Source organism: Anopheles cruzii, chromosome 3, assembly GCF_943734635.1.
Source record: "Anopheles cruzii chromosome 3, idAnoCruzAS_RS32_06, whole genome shotgun sequence".
Classification (NCBI taxonomy): Eukaryota; Metazoa; Arthropoda; class Insecta; order Diptera; family Culicidae; genus Anopheles; species Anopheles cruzii.
In genome coordinates this window covers 55201584-55229418 of record NC_069145.1, presented here as the reverse complement: position 1 = coordinate 55229418, position 27835 = coordinate 55201584, and the positions used below count along the sequence as shown (strand labels likewise).

General features: G+C 45.7%; 1 protein-coding gene across 1 annotated transcript in view; it reads left to right on the top strand.

Annotated features, from left to right (window-relative positions):
• LOC128275686 (polypeptide N-acetylgalactosaminyltransferase 5) overlaps window positions 1-27835 on the top strand; it is a 46346-nt gene that overhangs the window by 16531 nt on the left and 1980 nt on the right. The window contains exons 2-7 of the mRNA XM_053014274.1: window positions 14433-14649; window positions 18888-19017; window positions 21688-21976; window positions 22075-22271; window positions 22342-22519; window positions 22682-22862. Coding sequence (XP_052870234.1) covers window positions 14433-14649; window positions 18888-19017; window positions 21688-21976; window positions 22075-22271; window positions 22342-22519; window positions 22682-22862 — 1192 coding nt within the window. The remainder of the gene's footprint in view (window positions 1-14432; window positions 14650-18887; window positions 19018-21687; window positions 21977-22074; window positions 22272-22341; window positions 22520-22681; window positions 22863-27835) is intronic.

Below are 27835 nucleotides of genomic sequence, written 5' to 3'. Positions count from 1 at the left end.
CCGGCCCTCGGAATCGTTGGTGCGAATTTGAATTTCATCACCACAAAATGGTGTACCCTCGTCAGCGAAGGGAGCCACCTCTGGCATTCATCCTTACTTTCATCGGACGTCGCCTAGGTGTTAGCTTTTCAAGAGTGGTGTCCGTGGGTGATCGTCGGATCGTGGGATGATCCTCACGGCGTTCGGAACCCCATATTCTATGTTTGACAAACATTTTATCACTCGGCTGACGCAGAAGTAAAGGCGACCGATGTGTGTCGGCCGTGATGCTACCGAATTCGACGGCATCTGTCGGAACAGCCGAACCCCGCATTGAAATGGGTGCCATCAACATCAAACGAATATCGAAAGTGAAAACGTTGAGTCGTCGAGTCGATAACTGGATAGGGTGAATGGTGATAGAATTGAAGAATAAATTGCTTTGAAAAGTGCTCACAGATGACAACGATACTGGTCTGTAGTGGGAATAACTTTTTATAATATTCTATCGTATGCGCCCCTTTTACTATTGAGTATTTATTATACATTACTTCAAATACTTGCACATTTCTCTATTAATTACATATTCCATTAATGATTCGAAAGTAACATGGAAAATGCCAAATTTGAACGAACTTTAAATGGAGCTTGCGTGACACGTTGCTTTTTTTCATCTCGATTCTGATGTTTCCTTTTCGATTTTGATGTGTGACCGGGAGTAAAACGCAAACCGATTCAGCAACTTCATCCATCAGCGTTTGAGGAAATTGACTGGTTCACGCCCCGAGCGAAAAAAAAACTCTGCCTGTCGTTTCCACTTCCCGTTTTCCGGAATGCTTTTTCCGGTTCCGGACGTTGACGAGTTTTCAATATTTACCGAAAAAATGAATAAAATTACTCTGTGACGACACTGGCGACCCTCGACAGCGGCGCCATACTCCGTCGACCTCCGATCCGATGGTCTAACGATGTTAACCGCTTGCATTCGTTACTCATTCTGTCACCGAAAGTGCCGTTGCCGAATTCATTCCAGAAGTTTGTTCGGTCCGCGGGAATCGGTCCTGGAAGGGGAAATTTCGGGCGGTGGCCCCAAAATAAACAATTTGATCTTGTTCAGTCCCCGGAACTAATTAGTGAAGGTAGATTGCGATTTCATGTTCCACTGTTATGGGCAGATTAGTACGTTCTTCGTTCTCGTTTCGTTTGCGCTCCCCGGTCCACGTACCTGGTGCAGCATTTTCCGTTGTGAGTGGTTTTTGCACAGTTCTCTTTCGCAACGATCCCCTTGCTGTTTGCTTTGTGCAACATAAATATTCCTTCAATTTTGCATATAACTTTTCCGCAAGTCCGCTGAATTATTTATTGTATTAGTAGAGGTATAAGAACAGGGTTTTCGTCTCTCGGACTCTGGACTCTCGTTGACCACGGTTTATTATTATTTTACATGACCCTTTATGCCTTCAACAAGGAAGATGTTTTAATCAAACAAATACACTTCTTGACCACGTTACAAATATCTAATAAAGTCGTAAATTTTAGAACACGAAAAATAACATCAATCAACATTAGTCGATAGTGGTCGATGCGTGAAACGTACAATCCGCGCGTGAAGAGCATCATCAGCAGCATGATGATTGGTCCAAGTTTGTGTGAAAATCGATTACGTTTCCTTATTTCAGTTCCGACAATTTTCCGCACACAGGCAGAGTGCAAATGCTTCTTTCCAGGACGCAAGCTTCCTCGGAAACGGCAAACGGAAACGTTACTGCTACTAGCGGCTGCTTCCTTCGGCAAACTGCTGGATGAAGCTGGTGTTGATTTTTGGCCCCACTGTTTTCACGGAGCAATTGCAGCAAAATTAAAGCGATTCTCGCTGCCACTACTGCAAGTAATCGGCTTTGGCAAATATCCACTTCGCTTCGCACGCGATTATTTTACGTTCTGCGCCGCCGGATTTGGATTCTTCGGTGGAGATGCTAATTTAAAATGGAAACGTTGAAGCGCGTTGACGTTTGCTGTCACTTTGCAAACATTGCTAACGAGATGGAGATTAAGTTAATAACACTTTATTTCTCAAATGGAGGCGTCGGCGGAACCACTTTTACAACAAAAAAAACCCGAATAGCATCCCAACGTTTAAGATGTGATTTCGGAATTTTCCCTCATTTTCAGAGCGCCCGTTCGCTCTAATTAACGAACCGAATGGGAAAGGAACGAGAGAAGAAACAATCTTTTTCCAATTACTCGCCGTAACTTTCTGCAACCCTGCACGGTACATGTTTTACCTTCATCGGCTGTTTACGGCTGTTCATCCTTACTATCCGTTTTTAACCTACCGCCAGCCAGTCCATTAGCAGCGGCAGAAGGACAAAGTTCGCAAGGTGCGGGATAATAGCGTGAACCATAGCCAGACAGAGCACTTCATCGGAATCCTGTGAGGTTGTTCGGCGAAGTTCCTGTTTGGGTCCCGTTCACTTTGCTGGACTAGACTCGATGTCAAACATTGCTGAATAATTTGAAACGAAAATATTGCCGCACGGACCCGTGTTCGAAGTTTTGAAGCAACTGCAATCGTATTTTGTAATTATTCATTACGCTCGTGAAACGCTTCAGAAGAAAGGAACAAATGAAGTTGTAACAGCTCCATCCCAGGGCCAGGGCCATCGTGGAATGATATTGAAACTCGAGTGTGTCTCGGTAATCGTATCGCCGCTTGTTTTTAACGTTTCTTGCCCCGAACGCGCCTGACCAAAGGGAAGACATCTTTTCTCGGCGCTGCAGGATTCTGGAGTCTAATTGGAAAAAAACGAATTGATGCCACAGCTGTGCAGATGAAACCGAACGGAAAACTTCTATCCGACTGGTTCGACTTTCTGTAACGGGTTCCGGTGGTTCCGGAGTTTCCTAGGCAACTGCAGGCGTACAACCGACCTGCAGAGGTGCTGCATTCGGCAACGAGCGAAGCCTCTGAGGATGTTTCATTAATTGCAAGAACGCTGCGAAAGTGGTCGCCTTTCAGTTTCAGACCACAGACCGACTTGAGGGTTATCGTTTAATTGCAGAAACCGTTCGTTCGCTTCGTCAGTCTCTCCATCGTCTTGGAATTGTTGCTTCGAAGCAGAAGCCACGTACAACTCACAGAGTACAGAGTAAGATGGCTGAACCTCCACCGTTCCGCCGTTCCGCCGATGATGACCCCCGTTTCGCATACGTCCTCCGGGTCTAGGATGGAATAAAATTAAATTACGACCAATGCTCCCGGTCTCCCGGTCCTGTCAGGTGTTCTCGGTCCACTTTAGCGCGGTGCAAGCAATTTTCAAATTTCAATTTGCATCTCCGTCTACCGTGTTCGACATTTGTGATTTTATTTGCCGGCAAGCTTTATTGCCACACCTGCCGTTACCGCTACCGTTGGGCCCACCATTATGAACACCGAAAAAAGGCATCAAACGCCACAATGATTCCGTTTATCATTCTTAAACGGTTCGGTGCGATTCGGGGCAAACATTTTGCTCGCATCGGCTCCGTTGCCCCGCGGGTTCCGGGTGGCGCAGTTTTCCGGTCCTGTTACGGTCCACCGCAGGCCCCCCCCGGCTGATACGTTCGAACGCCATTCGTCTTTTTAAATAAAATTTATCACCGGTTAAACTTGTGCCTGTGGTGTAGATTGTAGGCTTTTCTCGGCTCGCGGCTCGTCACACACCGGGTGCGCCCGCCGTAGATGGAAGATTTATTTCGTTCGATTTTCTTCCTTTGCCAATCGGGAAATGGCACAGAAAAACGCTGGTTCCTGGGGTGCTTGAGCTGTGCTCCGATTGCCGGCGATCACGAAAGTAGCGAAGTGCGTACGCTATTTCTACGCCGTTTCGGTTGCTTCTTAAGGGGAAAATAATGACCGTGTAGGCAAAGTTTTGCGTGTGAAAGCATCAATTTTATTTTATCTTCCACTGGCACACACATCGTACATAAGCATTTGTAAATGAAATCAAACGTGCATTACGAAACTGTGCTTGCTTCACAGGGTATGTTGTTTGCGCTTCACATAATTTATTTTATCTATGAGATCGCAAGTTATGATGATTCTATGTGTCGAGCATCTCCTTTTCGAACAATATTTGGCATTCGAAGACAGTCTGAAAACAAAATTGGCTCAATGCAGCCGCCGCGAATCTCTGTTCATTTTTCATGTGTCCTTTTCATGGCCCATGTCAATGTGGCCGGACTGCCAATCAATCAGCCGTGATTCTGCGAACGGAGCGTACCAGAAGGCTCAGCCGTTGCTTTAAAATGTGTGCAGCTTATGCGCAAGCGTTACCAGCCAACGCGTGTCGACCCTGACGTAAGCTGCCAGACGCCTTTTTTCCAAAATTCAATTCAATTCTATTTTGTCAAAAAAAAAAACAGCGCCAGCCGACAGTTTCTCGGGGAAAGTTTGGAGGGCAGTCATTCACCAACCAGACATCAATTGAGAGAGGCATTTTCGCACAACGTGGCGCAAAACGTTCTTTTCCCGGACGCCGTTGAATGAAATCAATTTCGCGAAAATCTTTTTCTAATGGGTTCTGTACGATTCGCGCCCTCTCGAGTTCTAGGCCACCATTTCGTGTGCCATTTCGTCCTTTGACAAGGTTCTTACTCTTGCCGTCCGTTTATTCTGTGCTGTGTTGTTACATTTTCTGTGCCGTCTCGTTTGCCCTTCTCGCTGTTGCAAAAAACTCGATTTTGCTTCGCCGAGAAAAAAAAGAAACCTGAAGAATCCTTACCCGTAGGTGACCCGGCAGTTCTGTTGAGCAAACTTCTCCCGTTTTCTGCTGCACGTTCCATTTAGATCTTCTATCATCGGGTTGTGAGTGTCGGGTTGGCGGTGTCGGTGGTCGGTGTCGGTGCGAAGAACCAGAAAATGGCTGCACATTACTCATAGAGCGAGTACAAATTCCATTTCGGGATGAAGCGACCCCCTTGGCACTGTGCGGTTAAGGATGGCTTTAGAGTTGAGAGGGGAAAAAAACCGTGCGATCCTTGAGCTCATTTTTGCCCTTCCGTGTCCTACGGTGAGCCAATTCACAGCGTTCACCTTTGGTACATTTGGTTTTGGTCCTTTTTTTTTTAGTTTGGAGCTACTTTTGGGTCGCAGCATAAACAGATGAGGTGCTTGAAAAGTGGTCAAGTAATTGTCAACACAGAAAAAAGTATCTTGCATAAATAGGCACGACCACTTTGTTGCTTATTTGTGATTTGTGGTTGCTTTTGCAACGAGATTCTATTCGCCTTTAGCTAATTTGGTCGGAGCTTGACGGCGGAACTAGCATGACAAACTATTTTCAGCCACACTGACAGGTTGTGTCCATTATCCTCAGAGACTGTTCGTTTGGGAAACCCATCGCCAGGATCCAGGTGCTTTCATAACGATACATTTGGCGTAGGTTTAATCGCAGGCCATCAAAGTGATAAATGAGTCTGGCGTACGGTTTGAGATTTGTCGTGAATAACCTGGCAACCATTTATCATCGTATAATTACGGGTGGATTAATAGGATGGATGCAGGTTAATGAAGGATTGGTCAAAACAACCCACGAAACGTTCAGATAAAACATCTTGCCCAAGAAGCTCCAAACGTGTGTCGCAAACTGTTGAATAATGAAATTTGCTTTACCACGCTTCCTCAACTTTTAAGCTCCGTGTTTGCTCAATGTGTAAGTGCAAGCACATTAAATATTGATAATGTCCTACGGTCGGTGGTGCACATCACGACGGAAGTAATTAAAGTTGGATACAAAACCCTCTCGGGTCGCATCAATGGCAAGGTTTCCTCTCAATGTGGCCATTAAAATTAAAGAAGGCAGCAGGACCTTCCCGTGAGATAAGTCACTTTGGCTCGGTCACGTTTGTGTTAGTGTGAAACTGTCCCATCCCAGTCTCGAGTCCCGGTAAGGTGCCTTCGTGACGCACGTCCTAATGCTTTGTGCTTGCTTTTTTATATGAGGTCATTAATTAAAACGTAAGCGAAACGCTGAGAGGAATGGTGATGACTTTTTATATTTGAATATTTCAAAAATCTTTGTTACTTTGAAACTATGCTCCTGGTGCTCTACGGAATAAATGTCATTTTTAACCAAACCAGCCATACTAGCTCAAGTGCTGTTAAGTATTATTGTCTTATTCTACCGTTTCCACTCGAATAGCGTGTAGATTAGCTACACTGCTAGGTGTTGGTGATCCGAAAGATTCAATTTAGCCACTGACTAGCCATTGCCAAACGGACGTTCCCATCCATTAGCGCGCCACGTGGACGACGGAACCCGTTTCCAGCAATCCGTGCAATATAAACCGATCCTGCCGGGGCACGACTTCGCCATTCGAAGAGGCACTAAAAAAATGAATAAAATTTTATTTAAATTATTTATTATAGCTACGTTTTTATACTGTCGTGTTCCGGCAGCGAGTGCAAACAAAGGATGCAACATAACATTATAAAGCAAGCGAGGTTTTATGGAAGGTCCTTCGTAGTGCGCGATACGGCCAATCGTAAAAGCAAATGTTCACATCCTTTACGATTACGGCGCGCATCGGTTTTCCGGCTGAGCCCCAAGCCGCCGGACGCAACTTCCGGATGTTTGCAGAGACAAGACTCGAATGAAATACGAAGCGCCGGGCAACATGGTTGCATTTTTATGCAAGGCGAAACAAAGCTCTCCGGACCCCGAGAAGATGTTGAGTACACACGCTCAGTAGGCCCACCTCGCTCTATACTGGGTTAAATAACGGCCATCTCGGGCGCTGGAAACTGGAGCAACATCAAAGTGCATAACCTTGGCCGTCGCCGTGGGTAGTTCGGGCGTGCTTGTCACGAACCTTTGCGGGTGGGGGGGATGTTGAATGTAACCCAGAAAACTAACGGTGGGCACTGAGTGCAAAGGGACGGGACACTTGGCTCGGCAGCATAAAACAGCGCTATATCTGTCTGTTGAGGCCACAGACGCGCAGAGCGCAAACGATTTGCACGATCATTATGTTGCGCTCACGCTCCGGTGTGCGGTGGCGGATGAGGCTTGTTTTGCACTTCCCACGGCTCCCGAGAATTGGTTTCGCAGCTGAATGGAGGAGGTTGTGATTTTCCACCGGTATGCTGCATCTTGCTGCAGAACGATGTGAGAAAATGCGGAGAAAGAAACATGCCAAGTAATGGCACATCGTGCAGTCCACCAAGCAGTGGAATGATTTTGGATGATTTTCCAGCCACTTTGCTTCGGTGCCAAATCGATTTGGCTCTTGGAAGTGCCCAACTTTGAAGCCCTGCACCAACCCAAGCGCGGTCTAACCGTTGGCCGAAATTACGAACTACAAATTACTGATTAAAAGTTCGTTGAATTCGTTTGTTTTAAATTTTGGCCCATTGTCGTGTACAATCTAAATATCGAATTCAAATAGTTTACAAGCTTTTAGGCAAAAGATTGCTACCGGATTTTGGGCAGAAATTAAATAAATGGAAAGAAGCGATAATTCTTCAAGAAAATATAGCATCGTATCAATATATCGTACCATATCATCGATGCAAATTTTTCATTTTCCCCGATGATTTGTCCTTCGGCTGCTGCCTTTTTTTCACCACTTGGTTGGGTTTTATCAGTTCCGAAAGTGAATCGGCCCCGTCTTACCCCGTGAAACAAAGAAAAAGCCGCTCACACTGTGAAAAGGATAACTCCCTAATGAGTGATAAAAGGACCGTTGTTTATGTTTGGTTTTGCGTTTTGCCCTTTTTGCTACGGATAGCACTCGTCTGGGTAATAATAGACCAAGTTTTGTGGGAATATATTCCTCCACCGAGAGTTCTTATGTAGCCGGGGATCGTACACTGTTTTCAGTTTCAGTTTCACTTTCCTTTTCCATATTTATAAACAGGGTCTGATTATTAAAAATTATTTGTTCATTTGTGAAAAGTTTTCGTGGAGGGGATTCTTTATGAAACGACAACAGCCAAATTATTCGGCTTTTTGGTTCGTAAAAATCAATCAATAACTGACATTATAATCCCTGCAGTGTACCAAATTGCAAATTGGATTATTTCTCGAAATGGATGTGCGCTGAGGAGCCCGAGCCCGAGCTGTTTGGGAGTTCCACACGGTTCACCGACAGTGAGCTTCACTTTCGACAGAAGCTTCCGCTCGGCAGCAAGGATAAATTAATGAAAAAGCGTAATCCAGAAATGGGATAAAAAGCTAGGTGGAATTAAAAACCGGACGGATAGCAAATAAGCCATGGCTAATTAATTGAAAAATGTACAGAAAACGTTCATCCGGTGAGCGATTCAGTAACGGCACACCGTAGAGGCCATCCGCTGGTAGAACCGAGCGGATCAATAACATTTTCTTGCGTGACGACTGCGGCAGCGAGCATCCAACGAGATTTAATAAAACCCAAAAAAAAACGGTTCATTTCGCCCACTGCGGAATACATTATATTTTTCGGATGAACTGAAAGTCAACCGAAAAAAACGATTCTGCTCGGCCGGAGTCGCAGGATTGTTTTTCCTGATCAATTGCAATTGCTGCCTAGTGACAAGGTTGGAGAATGCTTTTTGGCGCATCCAAAGCGGAATTTAGTGCACAGTCCAGGATGCACAAAAATACGCGATAGATGTGTCCGGTACGTGTGCATATTTGTCGAATATCTGCGGTCGTTTTTGTTTCACTTGCCGTTTTTCGTCTATCAATGTTGTGTCACGCAGCGTAAATTATGCGAAGATGTGTTTCAGAGCAAGAGATGGATACTATCTGTTGCACAATGCACTTTAGCATTAGCGAAGTGGGTGTGGGTCAACAGACCAGCCAGCCAGCCCAACGTTCGTGGCCGGAATATCGGCATCTCCGCTTTGCGGTGATGACAAATAGGCCACCCCGATGTCGGTATCGCTATCCTTTGTCTGAGTTAAATGCTCCATAAAACTGCACTATTGTTTGCGGTCACGGGTGCAATCATTATGGAACTTTGAGAAATGCAGTTGTGCATTCCAATGGGGGCAGAGTATAGAATGGTTGTTGCAGTCATTCGACGGGTCATTGCAATTGGAAGCTTTATTTGGCTAGTTTGATGTTTGTGATTTTGTAAACTCAGGATCAAAGATGTTTAACCATTATTAATAAACTTAACAAAAATCATGCTTAATATTTTCGTTTTTAGATATTGGAACATTTGTAATGTTTTATAATTATTAATTACTAAAACAATGTGACTCAATCATAGTGATTATTTAGTACTAAGTGTAATGAATCGTGCGAACCAAGCATCGAGCACACATTATCGTCATCACATCAAAAGCGGATGCATCAAATGAAAAGAGACGTATCGAAACCAAACAAAGACAGGGGGACATGAGAAGAAATTCGTCCGGATGTGCCCCTTCCTTTCTTATTGTCTAGTGCTGCGGATCCCGATGTAAAACGGATAACAGACGAGAGCACCGAGTAAACTGCAAAGTGCACTGTCGATGCATATTGGTGACACTTCCGAGAGCACTGTATAAACTAATTAATGAAGATTTGCCGACCAATTGGGTTTCGCTGCGATTGTTCTGCTATCCAACTTCAAGCGTGCCGAGCATCTGAGGAGCATTATCCGACAGTGCATCTTAATTAAGTTTAACAGGGGATGAAAGTGGATAAATCGTAAGTCCCTCTGGCAGGATCGTTCCGCCTGCATCAAACTCTTGGCTCGAGCGAAGCGAGTAAAATCCCGCACAGCGCCTCTGGTCGTTTGGAATGCTGTGGAAGGCTGCTGCACGAGCATTGCGTAGAAAATGAATGTTCCTCCATGATGCCGAGCATTATTGGCCGTCGTAGGTTTCAATCATGCCGAGACCTTCGACAATTGGATTTATTCAATCTGCCACTGCCACGTTCCGCCGGTTGACAGGAAACAACCGAAGAGGACTTCGGAATTAATTTTCATCAAAACAGAGGGAGCAGGGTTGTTGCCACAGTATTTTACTTTGGTATTCTCCAGATCATCGAATTGGCGTAAGTGTTACTTTATATCTATTTAGAAAACTAACTAACTTTATTGCTGTGCTCGAGCATCGCTTCCATCTTTTTGCAAGCTTTTGCTTGAGAAACAATTTTATGTGCGTCGGTTGGCCACCTTTTTTTTGAGTTAAAATTATAGTTACTATCAAAGCCATGTTAGTTGGAAAATGTATTTTAAACAACAATGCAATGTTTTTCGATGCTTTTTCCCATCAAGGGCCCAGTTGCAGCTAATGCTCCGTCGCTGTACGGACTGTGGTGTACTGTTTGCTGACTGCATCTGAAATATGTTAATTAGGGCTTCACTCTCCCCGGAATGAGGCCTTTATTGTGGCTAGTTGAAAGGATGGATTATTGCTTCCGGTTTGTATGCAATTGGTCTTATTTGGCCACCCCTTTCTGCCCCTGGTCGACGCCTCTGCTGCTCCGTCGGACCTGTCCATCGTTAGGGTATTGGGTGTTGTTCAAAAATTAAATCAAATACCTTCAATTAATGTGGACACAAGCCACAAGCCCCTCCGAAACCCTCCGGAGAGTACTGGCTTTCGCGCCTATTCAAAATTGGCGTTTTGGTGATTTTGGAAATTTAATTTGTTTCATGCCGCTTTCAACCACACACCCTGTCGCGCATGCCTGTCCCACTTTCTAGTGTGGGAACCTGGCCCTGGCTGCATTGATCATCGCGCGCTTTAATTCCGTACACGCTTGTCAGGCGCAAATCGCATCGCCTCAAATGCCATCGGTAGTGGTGAGCGTAAACAATGCAAGGACATAATTAAAGGCGGCCCAAAATGCGATTGCACAAATGGCCCATAACGAGCCTGGTGTTCGGTTGCGGCAATATAATGAGGATTGAATTCGTAAAAGTGAAATCTACATAATCCGGCGTGCACCGAATTCTCGTGTGATTGGAACGGAAAGGTTGGATTAGATTTTGCTTATGACTTGCTGCCGGGCCGCCATTGAATACTCGTTCCGTTTTACATGATGGAGCATTGGCGCGTTTTATGGATAAATTATCAAATCCGGGTTAAATGATTTTGATCAATCGTCGGTGGGGTTAACTGCTCCAGAATTGAATCAAATAAATTAGGTATTCCGTTCCGATACTTTTGAATACCGTAGCAAGGCTTTGCACGAACTGTTTCCAAATTTTTGTTTGAACTTTGGGATATGTGGAAAATGTTAATATTGATTTCATTAAGTGTAATACCATAAATATTACGTGGCATTCCTGATCAAACATTCCGAACAACAGTTCACTCGCCATGATATTTTCCGGTCACACCTTACACCCTGAATTATCCTGAAAACACCTGTCGATGATGGTCCCAGGACGCTGTTACCCTGTCACGACGGAGCTCCTCCTATCCCGCAGGAATGAAATTTATTTTATTTTATAAAATTACTTTTCGCTACTAGTCGCTCCCGCGACGGGCGAAGCTGCCACCTCGGGGAAGGATAACGATTCCATCCTTTTATATGTACATACCAACACGCCGGCACCGACGAGGGACGATGTGACACGTTTCGTCTGCGTGCCATCGTCACCGTCGCTATGATAGGGGAAAAAAAGTGTCGTTCCTCCGCCGTTTTCTGTGTGCCAAAGAACGAAATTGATGCGATTCCTGATACAATTGAATTTCTGTTCATTCGCCGTCCTCTCGCCGCCTTGTGCAGTGCACTTTCGTGATCCGATTCAACGAAATGGCGCTATACTGTGGTGCTCATTGATTTATGCACCGTAGGGACACTCAAAATCGGACCCAAGACCTATTCCTTTCTCGTCTCCTTTACCGGATTACGTTCCGCTGTTGCAGTCACGGCAAAATGCTAAGTTTTCGGGGCTCTCCAAATGCATGTGAGAGAGGAGATATCGTGACAATGTTTGCGGCCAAAGCCTTTGTTGCATTCGCTCCGTGTTTCACGTGTATGTGTGTCTTTGCTTGCCCCAAAGAACACTGCAATACCCCTTACCTTAGGCGAGTCGCCGAGAGGCGGTAGATGGATGCCTGGAGGAGGCCAAATTAAATTTCCATTCCACAGACCAAGAAAATCGGTACACAAATCTTTCGCTCCGCTTTCCAACGGCGGTCATGTGTATGTGCCGCTTTCCGTAAATCTTTTCCAGCACGCCCAGCACACAGGAAGAAGCAAGTTGCGCCAAGTTCTGGCGAGTTCTTCTTACCTTGCAACCGCAACTATCGCACCGGTGCAAACGATACAAAAATTAAACTTCTCTATCGGCACCACTTCCTGCTAGCCTTACCGCTGTCCCAAGCACCAAGTCTTTGTTTTCTTTAATGCCTTCTCCACACCGAAAACAGCATCCTTTTGGCCGGGGCCGGGGCCGGGACTTAAGCGGCAAACTTTTCGTACCTTCGTTCGTGCAGTTTTTGCATTCCAGCCCCCGAACTTGCAAGGTCTCACTCGCTTCCTGGAAATACACCGGCATACTGAGGATCACGATCTTGGGGTACAGGCGCTCCGTTCTGTACACTTTTAGAGTGCGCTCTTAGGGACAAAAGAATCGATCTCTGGCGCCGAAAGGATGTGAAGTATTTTTCGAATAACGTAACTTTCGTGGCTCGGCTTCTTCGGTCACTCCGTCAACTTTGTGTTGCTACTCGTGAGGAGTGGCAGTCGCAGGTGATCCTATACCTTAAGTGAAAATCCTTAAACCTTTCACTTGGCACTCCGATTGCACTGCCCGAAGCAGATAATGGAATAATGGAGTTTTCCAAGGACACTGTCAAGACTCAAGTTCCACCACCGTGCAGATGGCGCTGTGATTGAAAAATGTTTCTTGCTAATCCAGACGAGAAGCTTCTATAATAAATAATTTATTTATTTGCGTCCGGCACCGGTTTCCTGCCGCTGGCATAGACTACTTCTGGGCGTCGTCTTGAGGGGGACGGAACTTATCACAAGCAACGGGTTCGGGACCACCCCCCTGGAGGATGCATGTAGTCACTCACTCGGCAACGCGCCACAATTGTGGTCGGAACCGAACAGAACAAGCACAAAATGAGCGAAAAACAACCATAAAATTGGCAAACTTTCTCTCTAGCTAGGACCCGTAAGAGCTAGTGCACCGTAGGAGAGACACATAAACACATTTCCACCCGACCCACAGGACCCCCAGGGGGGGGTTCTGGTACACCACGATGCATTTATTACCCATTGAGATTTTTATAGGCCCTCGGTGGTGTTCCTTTAGGTGGAGCCGTTTAGTTCAGAGTTTGGTTGCTAAAGTTCAAAGCGGCTTCCAAATGTGCGATGTTCGGGTGGAAATTTGTTTGTGCGCCGCCGAAACTTTGCGCTGAAACACACGCTTCTCGTGTGAGGAATTAGGAGTGACTTTTGTGGTACGATGTGTGATGCATGTGCCCTTTGTTGCTCGTAAATATATAATCCGCAACCGCGAACGAAAGTTGAACGTTGTTTAACCGAGCCGGCTCGAATCGAGTTGAGTTGCAGTTGCGAGCTGTGGAAGACGTTGTCGACGATGTCGGCGCTCGCAACTCGTGGACAGAAGGATCATGCATTTCTGAGCGACAACATCTGATTTATTTATTTTTTACCTAAAGCGCTTTGCCTTCTGCCGATCTCGGATCTTAGATAGATCCGACGGTTGAGATAATGGCTTCTATTAAACAATGTTTCGCTGCCAATATGAAGTATCGTTCGTAAGCGTTAAGGAATACATTCACAGCCGCAGCACATCCCGATAATTATTGTTAAATACCTTTCACCCAATCAACACTGCGGCATGCTCCGAACCAACACAAAACCCGATGCCATCCCCCGGCATCGGTTGCGACGGCGATTATAATGCTGCTGATAGCAGGGTATGTTTTCGCATCTCTGCAGACGCCCCCCGCGAGGGTTTGTGCCAGAACCACTGGGCACCAGTGCATCCGAAGGACCGCTTCGGCAAGTGCGCCAGCCAACCGAGCGGTGGCACCAGGTGGCCGTCATTAGCTTTAACGTCTTTTGGAAGAACAGCTTCAGTTCTTTTGCCGGAAGGAAACCCGCCACAGTTTCTCGTACTCGTGTTGCCGGTGGGACGAATGCACGAAAGGGAACGGCCCACAATGGCAATGGCAAGTTTCCGAGCGCATTAACTGAGCCACACCAACTCATTTCGCTTAATGTGTCGCATTGTGGTGGAAAACAATATTTCTGCCACCGGCCACCGGTGCCAATGGTCTAATTATTCCCAGTGCGACAATGTAATTAAGTGCAGCTTACCCAGCGACGACCCTGTCATGAGGTGGTCGCTCGCTCCCCCCATATCGGTGCCACAATGGCGCCATCGGACGTGCTTTCCCGCGTTGCTCTCCCTCGTTGGTCTATGGTTGTGCTTTCTTTTTGCTAACCGAAAGTTTGCTTAATTTTATGTTCGCTTTTTTGTTTTTTTGTTCTCGGCAGATCCCTCGGGCAGAACAACAGCAACATCAGCGGCGCGCGGTGGCCCCAGAAGACGACGATCCGATCGTTGGCCCCGAGGAGATCGACACCAACTCGAACAACCTGGGCGATGGCGCGCTGGACAGCGCAATGCCTCGCACGTACCGGCCGCAGGAGCTGAAAAAGTGGCGTCCGGCGCCGACGGTCGGCGAAAATTACGGTCGTCCCGGCGAAATGGGTAAGTCACTCGGATGTGCGGATGGCGGATTATGCTGTCGAAGCGTTCGAACCGCGTTTCCCCAAGGACCCAGGAACCTGCTTTCGGAACGAGCGTTTCGCTAACTTTCTGAAATCCCACCAGACCGAATCCTGGTGTGCAAGTTTTGGTGCCAATCGGGTTGGCGACTGTCTCGGTGATTTCTCAAGTTTTTTTTCGTCCTAGCGAGAAAGGGTCCTACACCCGAAACGCTAGTCAATACTGCTGTCCTCAAGCAGGAGAAACAGACAGAGTAACAGAGAGAGACAGAGAGAGCTAGAATTGTTTGGACTACTATAGGGTGATCCATATAGTGTTTGGAATCCGGAGATGAATGTCGTCCAAGTTTTCAGCTTCAATTTCGTCTTAGATCCAAAACCCGCACCAAACCGTTGTGGGTGCATTGGCTTCTCTTGCACGACATGAGAGTTTTCCGAGCCCCACATACCACAATTCTGCTTAGAGCTTAAATTAAATAGTTTTTCGAATTTCGTTTGAGTTGCATACTCACCACTTTGGAAATAAGCCTTTTTAGCCTAGTTAATAAGCCTTTGCAGTTAACCTTTTTTATAGGTCTACTTGAGAGTCGTGTTTCTTCAAAGAAATCAAATGCTTGTAACTTTTAAATGAAAAATTCAGTTTTATTCAAAGTGTGTGCCATCGCATTTCTCCTATTTCTCTGCTAAATCGTAGATTCCACGCCGAAAGGATTCTTCGTCTTGTTAAGTAATCTAATTAGTCATCCCATTTCGACTTCCTCGTAGAAAAACGAAGGGCTGCTCAGCCAATACGTGTCCCATCGACGAAAAAGAATGACATTCGGAGAGAACCAAGTCTGCTGAATATCGCGGAGAGGGATAACAGCTCCCATCCAAGTGATTTGATAGTATCCTGAAACAGTTTTGCTTTTTGGGGCGCCTGGTCCCTGATGCCACCGGCAACCAGGCGCCTCCATTTCAGAAAACAGGAACGGCTTTTTGGTCGTTTTCGATCAATGCATGGTTCAAATTGATCATTTGTTGTCAGTAGCGATCTGAATTAACGTTTGCATCAGGTTTAAGGAGCTTGTGAAACACCACACCTTTCTGTCCCATCAGAAAGTCCGTTTTTTGGAGTCCTTGGACGCTTTTTTTTGTAAAGTCAAAATCGCCATTTTGAATTTTTTTAAACCACTTAAAGCATTGCGATCTTTCAAAAACAAGTCCTAACAAGCATTTGGTGCGATTCCGAAACAGTTTTATTCAAGAGGTACTTAAGTTAATCGTCTAACGCTTTCAAAGGTCGGTTTCAAACTAATTTTTTTTTCGATCTAAAATCATTTACCTGATGTCAAAACAAGGTAATGAGGCCAAAACAGCAAAACTGGGAAGTCCAAATTAACAGGTAGAGCCATCTTTTCAAAAACACGATTCTTAAGTTTTAGACCTGTAAATGTTTACAATTTCCAGAATGAAGTTTGACGTTTTAAAAGTCAAGTAATTGGTAGTTTAAAATCCCAACACTTGATTGATCACCCTAAAAAACCAATGCATTTCCATTTAAGCATTGGTCTACGTCCGATTTATAGTGAATTTTGTTGCACTCCGAGTTTTGCGTGTACAATCGAAGCTTTCAACGATTGGACGGATATCAAACAGTGGAAGAATTAGTGAAGAGTTCGCTCTCTTTGTGAGCCTCCGATGGCCGACATCAATAAACGAGTGAAAACTGCGCTCCCTCGTGACGTGTTGAAGACATGTCTCTGAGACAAGTTTTCCGATACGCCACAAAACTATTCCAGCGTCAGTCAGTAAGCCGCCAATCAGAGCCGCTGGTGCTGGTGCTTCGCACCTTCCTACCAACGTCTCGTCGATGTCGTTGTGGTTCAATTTTTCCTTTTTGGGAAAGGGCCGCGGAAACTCGCCCCGGCGCACGTCGGGGTGCAACGGTGGAGAAAAGTTTTCCCATTAATTTCGTCATCCTTTCCTCGCATATGGTGCGTCCCTTTCTCGCTCTCTTTCTCTGTCGATCTCTCTGTGGACTTGGGGTCCAACCTCAGCCTGTTGCCCTGGTGTTGATGTCGGCCAACGGAAAACAAGCCATCGACCGACCACACAACAAGACGCGCGTTCCGTCGCGGCTCGAACCTCGGGATAATGTCCGGCTAATTTTCCCGTAAGACCCTGGTCGCGTCGCCGACGCCACAGTATATCGATACGCGGCGCAGAAGCGCTACAGAGTGCCAATCGACGAGTGAGCTTCGGGTGTCCGGATCGACAGTGAAAAATGTTTTTCCAGCTCCGCCTGGTGAAATTGAAATTGAAAACTGGCCAATTTATCGACATTTTAACGGAAACGGATGGAGAGAGAGAAGTACACCAGACGAAGTCCTTGCTGTGGTGTTACGTACGATAGAGTTTTTTGGTGGAAATTGGTGGAAATCAATTCCGTTGGTCATTACGCTTTCGGCGAACAATCGAATACATTTCGCCCAACCGACAGAGAGCGAGAGAACCACTCAATAACTTACTGCAACCTAATCCTGGTTTGGTTGTAGATTGCCCCGCTCAGATTACCTACGGATACGGAGGCTCTAAAGCTGAAGTGCGCGTGCTTGAAAATCGGCGATGTTAATGAAGATGTTGAAGTTCCACAATTCCCAATATGAGGGCACATAAAGTAAGGAAAAAGATTATTGTCTTCATCTCCGCCTGGGTGGCTAATTTATTACAACCGCTCTCGGGTTAACTCGGGCCCCTTCCGTGGCAAGAAACACGGGAATGCTCTCTACCCTGCGCTCCGGCGTTGCGTTGTGTTAAGCGCCCCCAAATAACTTGTCTCTTGCGCGCGTACGTGAAGTGATAAAGTGATCATAATTTTATGAGCAAAGTTTAGAGCCCAACCTGTGCCGGCGGTGGAGATTCATGCATCAGGTTGTTCGTGGAACACACACACACACACATTCTGGAGCTGCCGGAGTGCTCTGGGGCAAATTGGAGCGGGATTACCGACCTACACACGCTTTAGAGTCTCGGCCGGGAATCATTCGACCGCCCGGAGTGGATTTGCAAGGGTAATGAATTTTAACACCTTTCGCATCGAATCGAAAAGCCCTACGCCGCCGCCCCCAAATGTGGGCAAACCCCTCCGGGGGCAGCGTCTTGTCGCTGTCGCTCCATGGTGCTCCTCCGAGGGACAAAAGTCCTCTTAAATAAAATTACCTTTTCCACCTGCGGCGAATGTTGTTACGATAAGTGAAGAAATTGTGTAATGGAATGTGACACCTGACGATGGTTCGAAACCCGGCCGTTGGTTCGTTGTGGCTCCGGGCTCTGGCCCCTTCCTGGTGTGGGGGGGGGGCATTAGGTTGGTGTGGCGAATGAGTTTTGCACCACATCCCGGGCAACCCGGATGCGTCGTGTTGAGGGTGTTTTCGCGAGAAGTGGGATAGATTGATTAAAAGCATAATTTATCGCTCTACCGCCTGCGGGGCCTTTGGGCACTTGGGCTGCGGGCCTGCGAAAAGAGCACAGTGCACGGAGAGAGAGAGTGTTTGTTCGGCGCTATGTGCCCGAAAGCGCGCTCTCTTCTGTCACGAATTCTTGCGGGACAGCGATTCATGGCCCCGGGAAACCTGACAAAGCAGCCGCAACCAGTGGCACAACTGGGGCATCCTTTAGCGCGGGACATCCTTTAATGTCTTTCCCGTCGTACGCGAATGGAGCGTAAAATCAAAATGCGCCGCTTTGAACCGGCGCTGCTACGTACAGGATCGGTTGTGGTTGGCCCGGGGGCTAAAATCAACATTTACCTCAAAAATGTAGCTTCCAGCTTCAACCGGTGCAGTCGTCGGTGCGTCACGATCACAGCGCCACGGCAGACTGGAGGAATTAATCTCGTCCCGAGAGCACTCGCACGCGTGGCACGGTACTCGATCGGAGCGAAATACCATTAATCACGCTTCCTCCTTCCTGCTTCCTGCAGATCCTTGTCTGATTATTTCCGTAGCGCACGAAGCAAAGGAGGGTTCAAAAGCCATTGTACAAGACGCCGTGCTCCCCACGGAGCACGGCGCTTGGAGGCTATAAAACATTATCTTAATTTAAATCACGGTTTTTTTCTCTCTCATCGCCTATCTCGCCGAGTTCCTGTGCTTGTTTTTCATCTTTTCATATTTTCTGCTACCTTTTCTGCTTTCCGGTACTAATTTCTTTCTTCGCTTCGCACTTCTCTGGCCGCAGGTAAACCGGTGAAAATTCCGTCCAGCCAGCAGGAGCTGATGAAGGAAAAGTTCAAAGAGAATCAATTCAACCTGCTCGCCAGTGACATGATCTGGCTGAACCGATCGCTCACCGACGTGCGGCACCACGAGTAAGTATCACCAACCTTCCTTCAGGACTCGTTCCTCATCCCGTGGGGGGGGAGGCCCACACCGGCTCGAGCAGGACCGGTACGGATTCCTTTTCGCCGGGGCCCGCTGCTGTGCTTTAATGTGGCCGTTGTTCTCCGATGTGTCTCCGAAATGGCTTTAAGCACGCAAATGGTGCCCGAACACGGAATGCTTTCGTTCGCACTGTTTTTAACCCAATCCGCTGCTTCCGTCCTGCAAATTGAGTTCTTGCACCATTGAATGGTTCAATTGTGGGGTTTCGTCATCAATCTTGCAGGATTTATCGTGACTAGTCTGTGCTGTAAACGTCGTTAGCTTGCTTGCCAAATAACACATCGTGAACACCGCGGAGAGCGTCGCGGAACGGCATCCCAGCTGCTTCGGTGTCTTTGAAAGTAGAGACTTATTGATTACTATTAATCGATTGAATGGCCAAGTTTTCTACGGACCTCCCATCTACTGTCTGCATTTACTCTGTTTACATTCTACCCCACAGAGTGTTTCGAAATAATTTCATAGCTTAATTATTTAGAACGAATGTGCGATTGCTTGTGGCAGTGGTAAATTTTGATAATGTTGAATTTATGCTAAAAAGCACTTAAATAGCTAAAATATGTTGTTCACGTCCGACCTATTTGGTCACCTTTCTATGTTGCGAATAAGCTTTCCATTCAAAATTCGCATGGATAAATCCAAATATCCTGTACTTTTCTACAAAGAAAGTTTCACTTCCCGAAAACGATACCAGCCTATCATCCACCATTGGTGCATGTGGCGATTTCTTGCGATACAAAATAAATAATATGTGTCACGAATCCGCATGATAGCGTCATGTGCTGCCGTCTCTGACGAGAGCATAAAATTTCGTTTATTTCAACCAATACACCGAGGCTATTTAATAACAGGAGGAACATTTTATCCACTTTGCGGTAGACGGCATCGATTTCGACATTTGAATAGCAATTTTCTTTTACTTCTTGAAACGCGAAAAATCCCCTATAAAATGAACGCAATTGCGCAAACAACAATGAGTTGTATCACCAAGTGAGTTCTTCAACCAAGTTTGCTGCTTTTGGTAGTACATTTTCACTTGCGGTTCAATTTGGAAAACAAACTAGTCTACACAAAACTAACCGCTGTAAACTAGGTGCAACATTTTTCCATTTCAAATCCTATCTTTTATTCATAGAGCGAGCGAGTTCATTTAGAAAGACACCTTTGCCTTGCTGGATACTAGATAGTACGGCTGTGGGCCATACGAGAAGTATTTCCCATGCTGCTTGCTCGGAAATAGGTTCCAATCCAACTTCTTCGTTTAAATTTTAAAAGGTTCTCGTTCGCATATCGTGGTGATGTGTTTTGTTTCTGCTCTTGCTACTGCTCCGAGTCAGCCAAAGTTGTGCGCCCAAAGTTGACTGCCGCAGCCGAAACAGTGACGGTGCAGAAGAAGAGCCAGATTTGTGCGTGAGCAGAGGACACGATGCTTCTGCTCCCCGGTGACTAATATGCCTTTCAAGGGTATAACATGACGCTGTGAGCCTGCGGCTAATGTTGCCCGGAACCCGAGTTTAATTTCTACCCATTCTGGCCCGTTTGGCAAAATGTTGTCACATGCAACGATTATTCTCTCGGGAGGCTTCCGAGGTTCGGGCTGAAGAGTAACCGAAAGATTCATGAACCCTATCGTCTTTCTGGCTTCGTGACCAAATTTGGCCCAACATAGAGTGGAGTGCGTCACGTTTATCTATGTCGCCGCGTGGATGCCTGGTCCGTTGTTGACCGTGCCTGATACCCTGACGATAGTGGAACGGTAGAGATCCTTTGAACTGAACTAACTCCACACTAACGCAAGAGGACTGTCGTCGAGTAGAGCAGGTTGATTTGGCGACGAAATGTTAACCCTGTCCGATGGCTTTACACATACTCGTTGCGTTGGTTCGACGTTCATCTTTCGCCGGGTAGCTCCAATGAACAATAGATAAAGTGGTTGGATTTATTTTAGGATTGAAATTTAATGAATAGATCTTTGCGGATGTAATTAAGTTCTTTATACTCGTTTTGGTTTGATTTAAGCTTTTCTAGTTCAAGTGCTTCTTAAAACTAAGATGATTAAATACAATGTTATCATGGCTATAATGTACTAATAATGTCCACGATTAGCTTGCACAATTTTGTGTGTTTGATTTTTTATGTCTTGAGCAAGATAATGAAACATTGGCTAACAATAAAATGGACGACTTTTACATAGACAACACTAATTTGATGAACACAGATGTAAACAGAGATGTGTTTATTAAAATTGGGTGCCACATGAACTGGCACACAGAAATTTTATTCACCGAGTTAGTGAAACTGACCATCGATGCGCAACGACGCAGAAATGGGACGAAACCGAATTATTGTTGAATTAATGGCCGATGAGAAATAAACTCAATATTGAGAATTTTCAACGTAAGAGGTTATGAAATGACCCTCGATAAATTACTTCAAAGCCTAGATTGGATACAAGCAAGGTATCATTGTATGTTTGGTGGGACTAGAAGGCAATCGTCCATCAAGAACTTTTAAAACTGTTTGAGCGTAATTAACAAAAGCTGACCAGAATTTTATAATAAAAAAATAAAATCGCGTTTTGTTTCGTTTCGTTTTAGCTGTAAAAAGAAACACTACTCGGCGAAAATGCCGACTACCTCGATAGTTATCGTGTTCCACAATGAGGCGTGGAGCACGCTGCTGCGTACGATATGGAGTGTGATAAATCGATCACCGCGGCCGCTGCTGAAGGAGATTATCCTGGTGGACGACGCGAGCGAGCGGGAACATTTGGGCCGCCAGCTCGAAGCCTACGTCAAAACGCTGCCCGTGTCGACGTTCGTTCTGCGCACTGGCAAGCGGTCCGGTTTGATTCGGGCCCGGTTACTCGGTGCCAAACATGTCAAGGTAAGGGCCCTGTCCAGCTCGAAAGCAGCTCGCCATGCATGCAGTAAACAAAGTTGTTTTGACCGTTCTGGTTTTCTGTTTTTCTTTCAAACAAACAGGGTCAAGTAATTACATTCCTGGATGCGCACTGCGAGTGCACCGAGGGTTGGCTGGAGCCACTGTTGGCACGTATCGTGCTGGATCGCAAAACCGTCGTGTGTCCCATCATCGATGTGATATCGGACGACACGTTTGAGTACGTCACGGCGTCCGACCAGACGTGGGGCGGTTTCAATTGGAAGCTAAACTTCCGATGGTAAGACACGAGGGGAAGATTATGATTCACCGATTAACATTAATATGTGTTGACACAATCTCGCCCATAGGTACCGAGTGCCGGCTCGTGAGATGCAACGGAGAAATCACGATCGCACGGCACCGCTCCGGACGCCAACCATGGCCGGTGGGTTGTTTTCGATCGATCGGGACTACTTCTACGAGATTGGCTCGTACGACGAGGGTATGGACATTTGGGGTGGCGAAAATTTGGAGATGTCGTTCCGGGTAAGTTCTTTCGGGGTGGCTCTCTTATGCTCGGGCCTCCGAAGGCCGAGGCACTCAAGTTCTAGACCAGCCACACACTAGAAGCAGAAGCAGCAATATCCAGTGTTCCAGTTGACGAAGAAATCAGTGGCCTTCACTAATGTGTACGATTTACTCTCTCAGATATGGCAATGTGGTGGCATCCTAGAGATTGCGCCCTGTTCGCACGTGGGCCACGTGTTCCGTGATAAGTCTCCGTACACCTTCCCTGGTGGGGTGGCAAACATTGTGCTGAAAAATGCGGCCCGCGTGGCCGAAGTGTGGCTAGACGATTGGAAAGAATTTTACTATCAGATGAGCCCAGGTTTGATGATTATTTCTAGTTCTGTTTTGCCTGCATTTTAACACATCCTCTTTCTCTTTACATTACTGATTTCCTTTCCGAACAAATCGTACCTTTTTCTACTTTAGGCTGCTAATGTTCATTCCCCTAACACACTATCCCCTGTAGGAGCGGTGTATTGAATTGTTCTCCACTTTTTAAAGCTCGCCCAAGATGCAACTTCAAACAAGCTGGAAAAGAGCTACATTTAACGGATTAAACGAAAAAGTTCAAATTGATCCAAAAGTATCAGATCGTGTAAACGTGCTGAAAGGAAGAGTTCGCTCGCGTAGCGTCGGTAACAAAACATCCCGAAGCTTCTTTGGTAACATCGTCCCATGGCTCGAGGTTGTTCTGGTGTTCCACCCCTGGTTACAATGATTCTGCTGTGTCATGTCATTCAAACATACATTCGGCAACGCAATGTTACTTATATTCAAAGCAAAGTTACCGTGCAAAGCGTTTGTGTAGCGTGTACGTACGGAAACAATACTCGTCTGGATGATGATAGATTTGACTAACATGCTTGAATAGAGCTAGCGATGTACTTGGCTAACAGTTGCCCCCGAGTAGTGTTGATATTTTGCTTAACTAGGAATGGCTCACTGATTTCGTAATCCTCTTGCTGCGTCATTCGAATGTCAACCATATGATCTACTAGCAAACAGATTCACCACAACATGCTGTCTAGTTAATGCCAAAGTAGACCAGTAACTATTAACCATTTTAAACATTAATTCTTCTTCTCTCTTTCAACTTCTTTTGCTCGTCGACGTCTCTTCGGTACCGATGTTGGCGTGTGTTTGCGGTACGCTATTGCTTCACCTTCTAACCCAATTGCTGACGGGATGGCGTATTGTGTGTGATGTTTAACTTTCTTGTTGCACCAACGATTGGCAACGATTGGCAACGAACGACAACTAACCAAATGTTATAACAAAATAATTGGCTCCCCTTCCTAACGAACGAATCATTTCAACGTATCGGAACCGTGACGGATCAATAAACATATGGATTCTACACATCGCGCGATCCTCGACGAAAAAAACGAATCAAATGCGACAATCATCATCATTTGCTCCTCCTGCTACGTACGCTTGTTGGGCACCTTAATTATCACGATCGGGACGCACTCCTCCGCGGCGATGGCGACATGATTTGCTGCGACGGCATCGATCAATTTCACGTGGCTTGGTTGACGATCGTGCTCCTGCGAATGACTCAAACTGATTGCCCGCAACGCTCAGGTTTGGATGTGTGGCGGAACACTGGAGATCGCCCCCTGCTCACGCGTGGGGCACGTCTTCCGGAAGTCGACTCCCTACTCGTTCCCCGGCGGCACCTCACAGATAGTTAACAAAAACAATGCCCGGCTGGCCGAGGTGTGGCTCGATGGCTGGAGCGAATTTTACTACAACATTAACCCAGGTTCCACTTGTCGTTACCATTTTCTATTTCTGCTCAAAATGCAACCACAAATTCTGCTTCTGTTATCAAGCACACCTTCCACAAGCGCACGGCTCCTTTCGCACGCCTCTGACTGGTTTTCTCCTATGTTTTCTCATATTTTTGCAATGTGTTTGTAAGCAGCTCTCTTCGGCACCATCAAGCCGAAACCACTTGGTTCAGTGTTTAAACTTTCCATGTTCTGTAGTAAGGGGTGCACCGGTTTGTCTGTGTTCCGTGTTGTAATGTTTATTTATTTATTTATTTATTGCATAATGTTGCATTGTTTGTACTCTTGCTTAACTGTTTAGATTTAACACAAACATTAATTGGTATGAAACTAATATTTCCATCACGCGACTGTCTGCGAAACTCATTATGATAATTTAAAAAACATGTGATTATTTTACACTCTAGTTAAAAAGAACCGCTAAACGCGGAACAAAATAGCCCAGGGGTCCCAGCCCTTGAGACATGCACACTAATGGGGTTAAATGAAATTTATTCACACCATGCCTGCGCTTTGAGTTACTGCGGGTTGCACTTTGCATGCATGCTTAAAACAACATTTCTTTGCTCAACGGCCTTTCGAGCGGACCAACGGTGAAACGAACGGAGGCGGACGGAAAAAGCTCACTTTCGGTGTGTAAAGGATTCGTGGCAAAGTTAGCCCCTCATACGTCGGCCAACTTCCTGGGCCGCTACGCTGGTATCATCAACAGTGCGCGGTCGGTTTTTCGGTTCGAAGGGAACAACTTTGTTTGGCGAGCAGCGCGAACACTCTCTCTCTCTCTCTCTCGCCGTGCTTTGGTCCGCGTCCTACTAGTGGCCTGTGTGCATCTGCTGGCACTAATTGACTTTTGCACTCGAGGAAGCAGAAGCGCTTTCACGCGATGTAAAAATGCTGCAAAACACAATAGCGAGGAGGTGAAGTGCTAGCAGTGCACGGAGAACGATAACGTATATTTACATACGCATGTGTGTTTGGATCCGCGGACGAATGCGAATGACTCTTTTGTGTGCATGCAAACACAAGCACAGGAAGAAGGCACAATCGTTCCGCCCTACGTTAGCTCAATTGAGTCCACCCATGGTTGGATCGTGTGACGGTCCGTGAACGTCGGCGTGGCGTGCCACTCTGTTCCCGCTGGTTTTCTGGTGAAAGCCTCTCGGGACCACCAATGGGACAGGTTCATAGAGTTTGGGTGGGTAGTGCTCTTGAAAACTGGTGGTGAAAAGGATCGATCAGCGCGAGGCGGAGCTGGAGAGTCGCTTTTCGCCAAAAGAAATAAATAAAAATGGTCTACCAAACATGGGGCGGCCTATGGCGAGCCCTCGAGAATGTCAAATGCTCAGCGGGCCTGGCATAAGAAACATTCACCCTCCGACTACCTTCTTCAATCTTTAATTTTATCTTTTATTCTTCGTATTCCGAGTGTTCCGTTCCACACATTTTGAAGGGGCATTTTATGTTTGTGTTAGCAAATTAAGGCGTCGTAAATCTGGTGAAAATCTCGTTGCGATTTGGATGACAGAATGTCACTACGAGTCGAGTTATTCAACCGCGGAGTTGGCGGGTAATTTTTAGAAACTATTGAAAAAATGCAAAACGAATAGAAAAAGCACTTGGCGAACAGATATAAAATATCGGTGTGCGGGGGAAAACACTGACTACCATTGAGCGAACCGTTCGTTTTTCGTGTAATTTTCCGTCCCATAGATGTGGCCGACTCGTACTGTGAGCGCGGGACTGTCGTATTTCGGCCAACGGAGACAGATGTCAGTCGATCATACTGACAGAAATTTTATCACCAGACACGATGAACGGGACCCGGTGCAGATTAATATGTCAATCAGATTGTCCGGCGCCTACGATGTCATTAAGTGAAACTGTCAACCGAAAGTGATTGCCACCAGGCACGATATCTGGCGCATGGTTCGAAATAGATCAATTGTTATAATACAAATTGAACATCGCTGTGGACCATTCCTCTCCGTTTTGGACTATTCCGACGGACCGGACTGTGACGGAGCGAAATTTGATTTCATAAAAATTAGCAATTGTATTGAAGCAAGTTATGTTGTAGTTAACTTTTGGGTGGAGTTACCTCGTTGTTTATAATCTTACCGTCCAAGTAGTTCTTCACTTTTTGCAACATCATCAATCTACAACCACTCCACACAATCGCATTGTATAGAGTTCTTAAAATAAATTATTTTGATGCATTCAAACTGTGGACATACCTCTCGACCTCTCGTCGCCATGTGAGCATCGAATGGAGGCGCCAGGTGTTTTACGGTGTTTCACTTTTTATCGTAAAAGTTGACTCTATTAAAGTCTGCCTTGTTATAATACACAGTTTCATATCCGATAGCAAACTTGTCTACCTCTCACCAAACAATCTCCATCTACTAAACTCTCTCTCCTGCGCTGGACGTATAGGGACAAACTTTGCCTAGTCACATCCAGGTCTTCTAAGCGCCTAGCTTTGATATTCACGGTGGAACCAATCCGTTTCTTATTTATCGGGTTAAGATTCCGATTTTCTGTTTTGATTATTCGCCTTTCTTTTGTGCGGAAAACGGTCTCACGGTGCAAGTAACCGCTCGATGGGGTCCTTAGACGTAATTGGATTTTCGACTAAAATTATGTTTGATTGAGGGGCCACTTGACACCGGCGACATTGGGGGCAACAGAAGCATATCGCCCATTCACCCTGCGCAGGTGTTGGGACTGCAAAACTTGAATAATTTATTCACTGTACCATTTTGTTCACTTTTCTTATCGAAACTTGGTGGAAGCTTGTTAGGTGTCGCTGCGTAAAGCTTTCTGGGTGTTCAGGTATTCTTTCGCTTTGACAGGATACGTAAAATCTTTACAAACGATCGTCCGCTTGGGAATTAGAAACACTTTGTTGGCCATGGCCTAGCCAATTATTGTACGGAATACAGTGAAAATGTACGGAATACTAGACATCCAAATTCTAGACACATTAGTGGCGTAATCGAACCGAACGTTTGTGTGAAGGTTTACATGATCAGCTTTACGCACAAATTAAGTACTTATTCTATTTTTTTCAAATATGTATATATTTACATATGTATATGTATGTGTGCTTGTCTGATTTTATCTGAAACATCAAAACCTTCATAGCTTTTTTGGTTTTTTATTCAATGTGTGTCGCAGTCTCAGAAGAATAGTTTACAAAATGAATACAATCTTCATCCATTCATTCAATCTTAGCTTTTGTATAAAAAGAGTTCGTATACTTTTGGATACTACTTTGCAACACTACTTCTATCTCATCTATCTGTACTGGCCACTTTAACGAATTGGAAATGTCCAAGCAGTTCTTTGATTCAAACCACAAAATGAAGTTATGATTGTAAATTATTGTTATTAGTTGGTGTGTTCATGTGGAAACCTGAACATGTACAAATTCTGCGGAAACAAATATCGAAAAACCTTTTATCAATCTATAAAATCTTTACGATGTACATGCGCACCA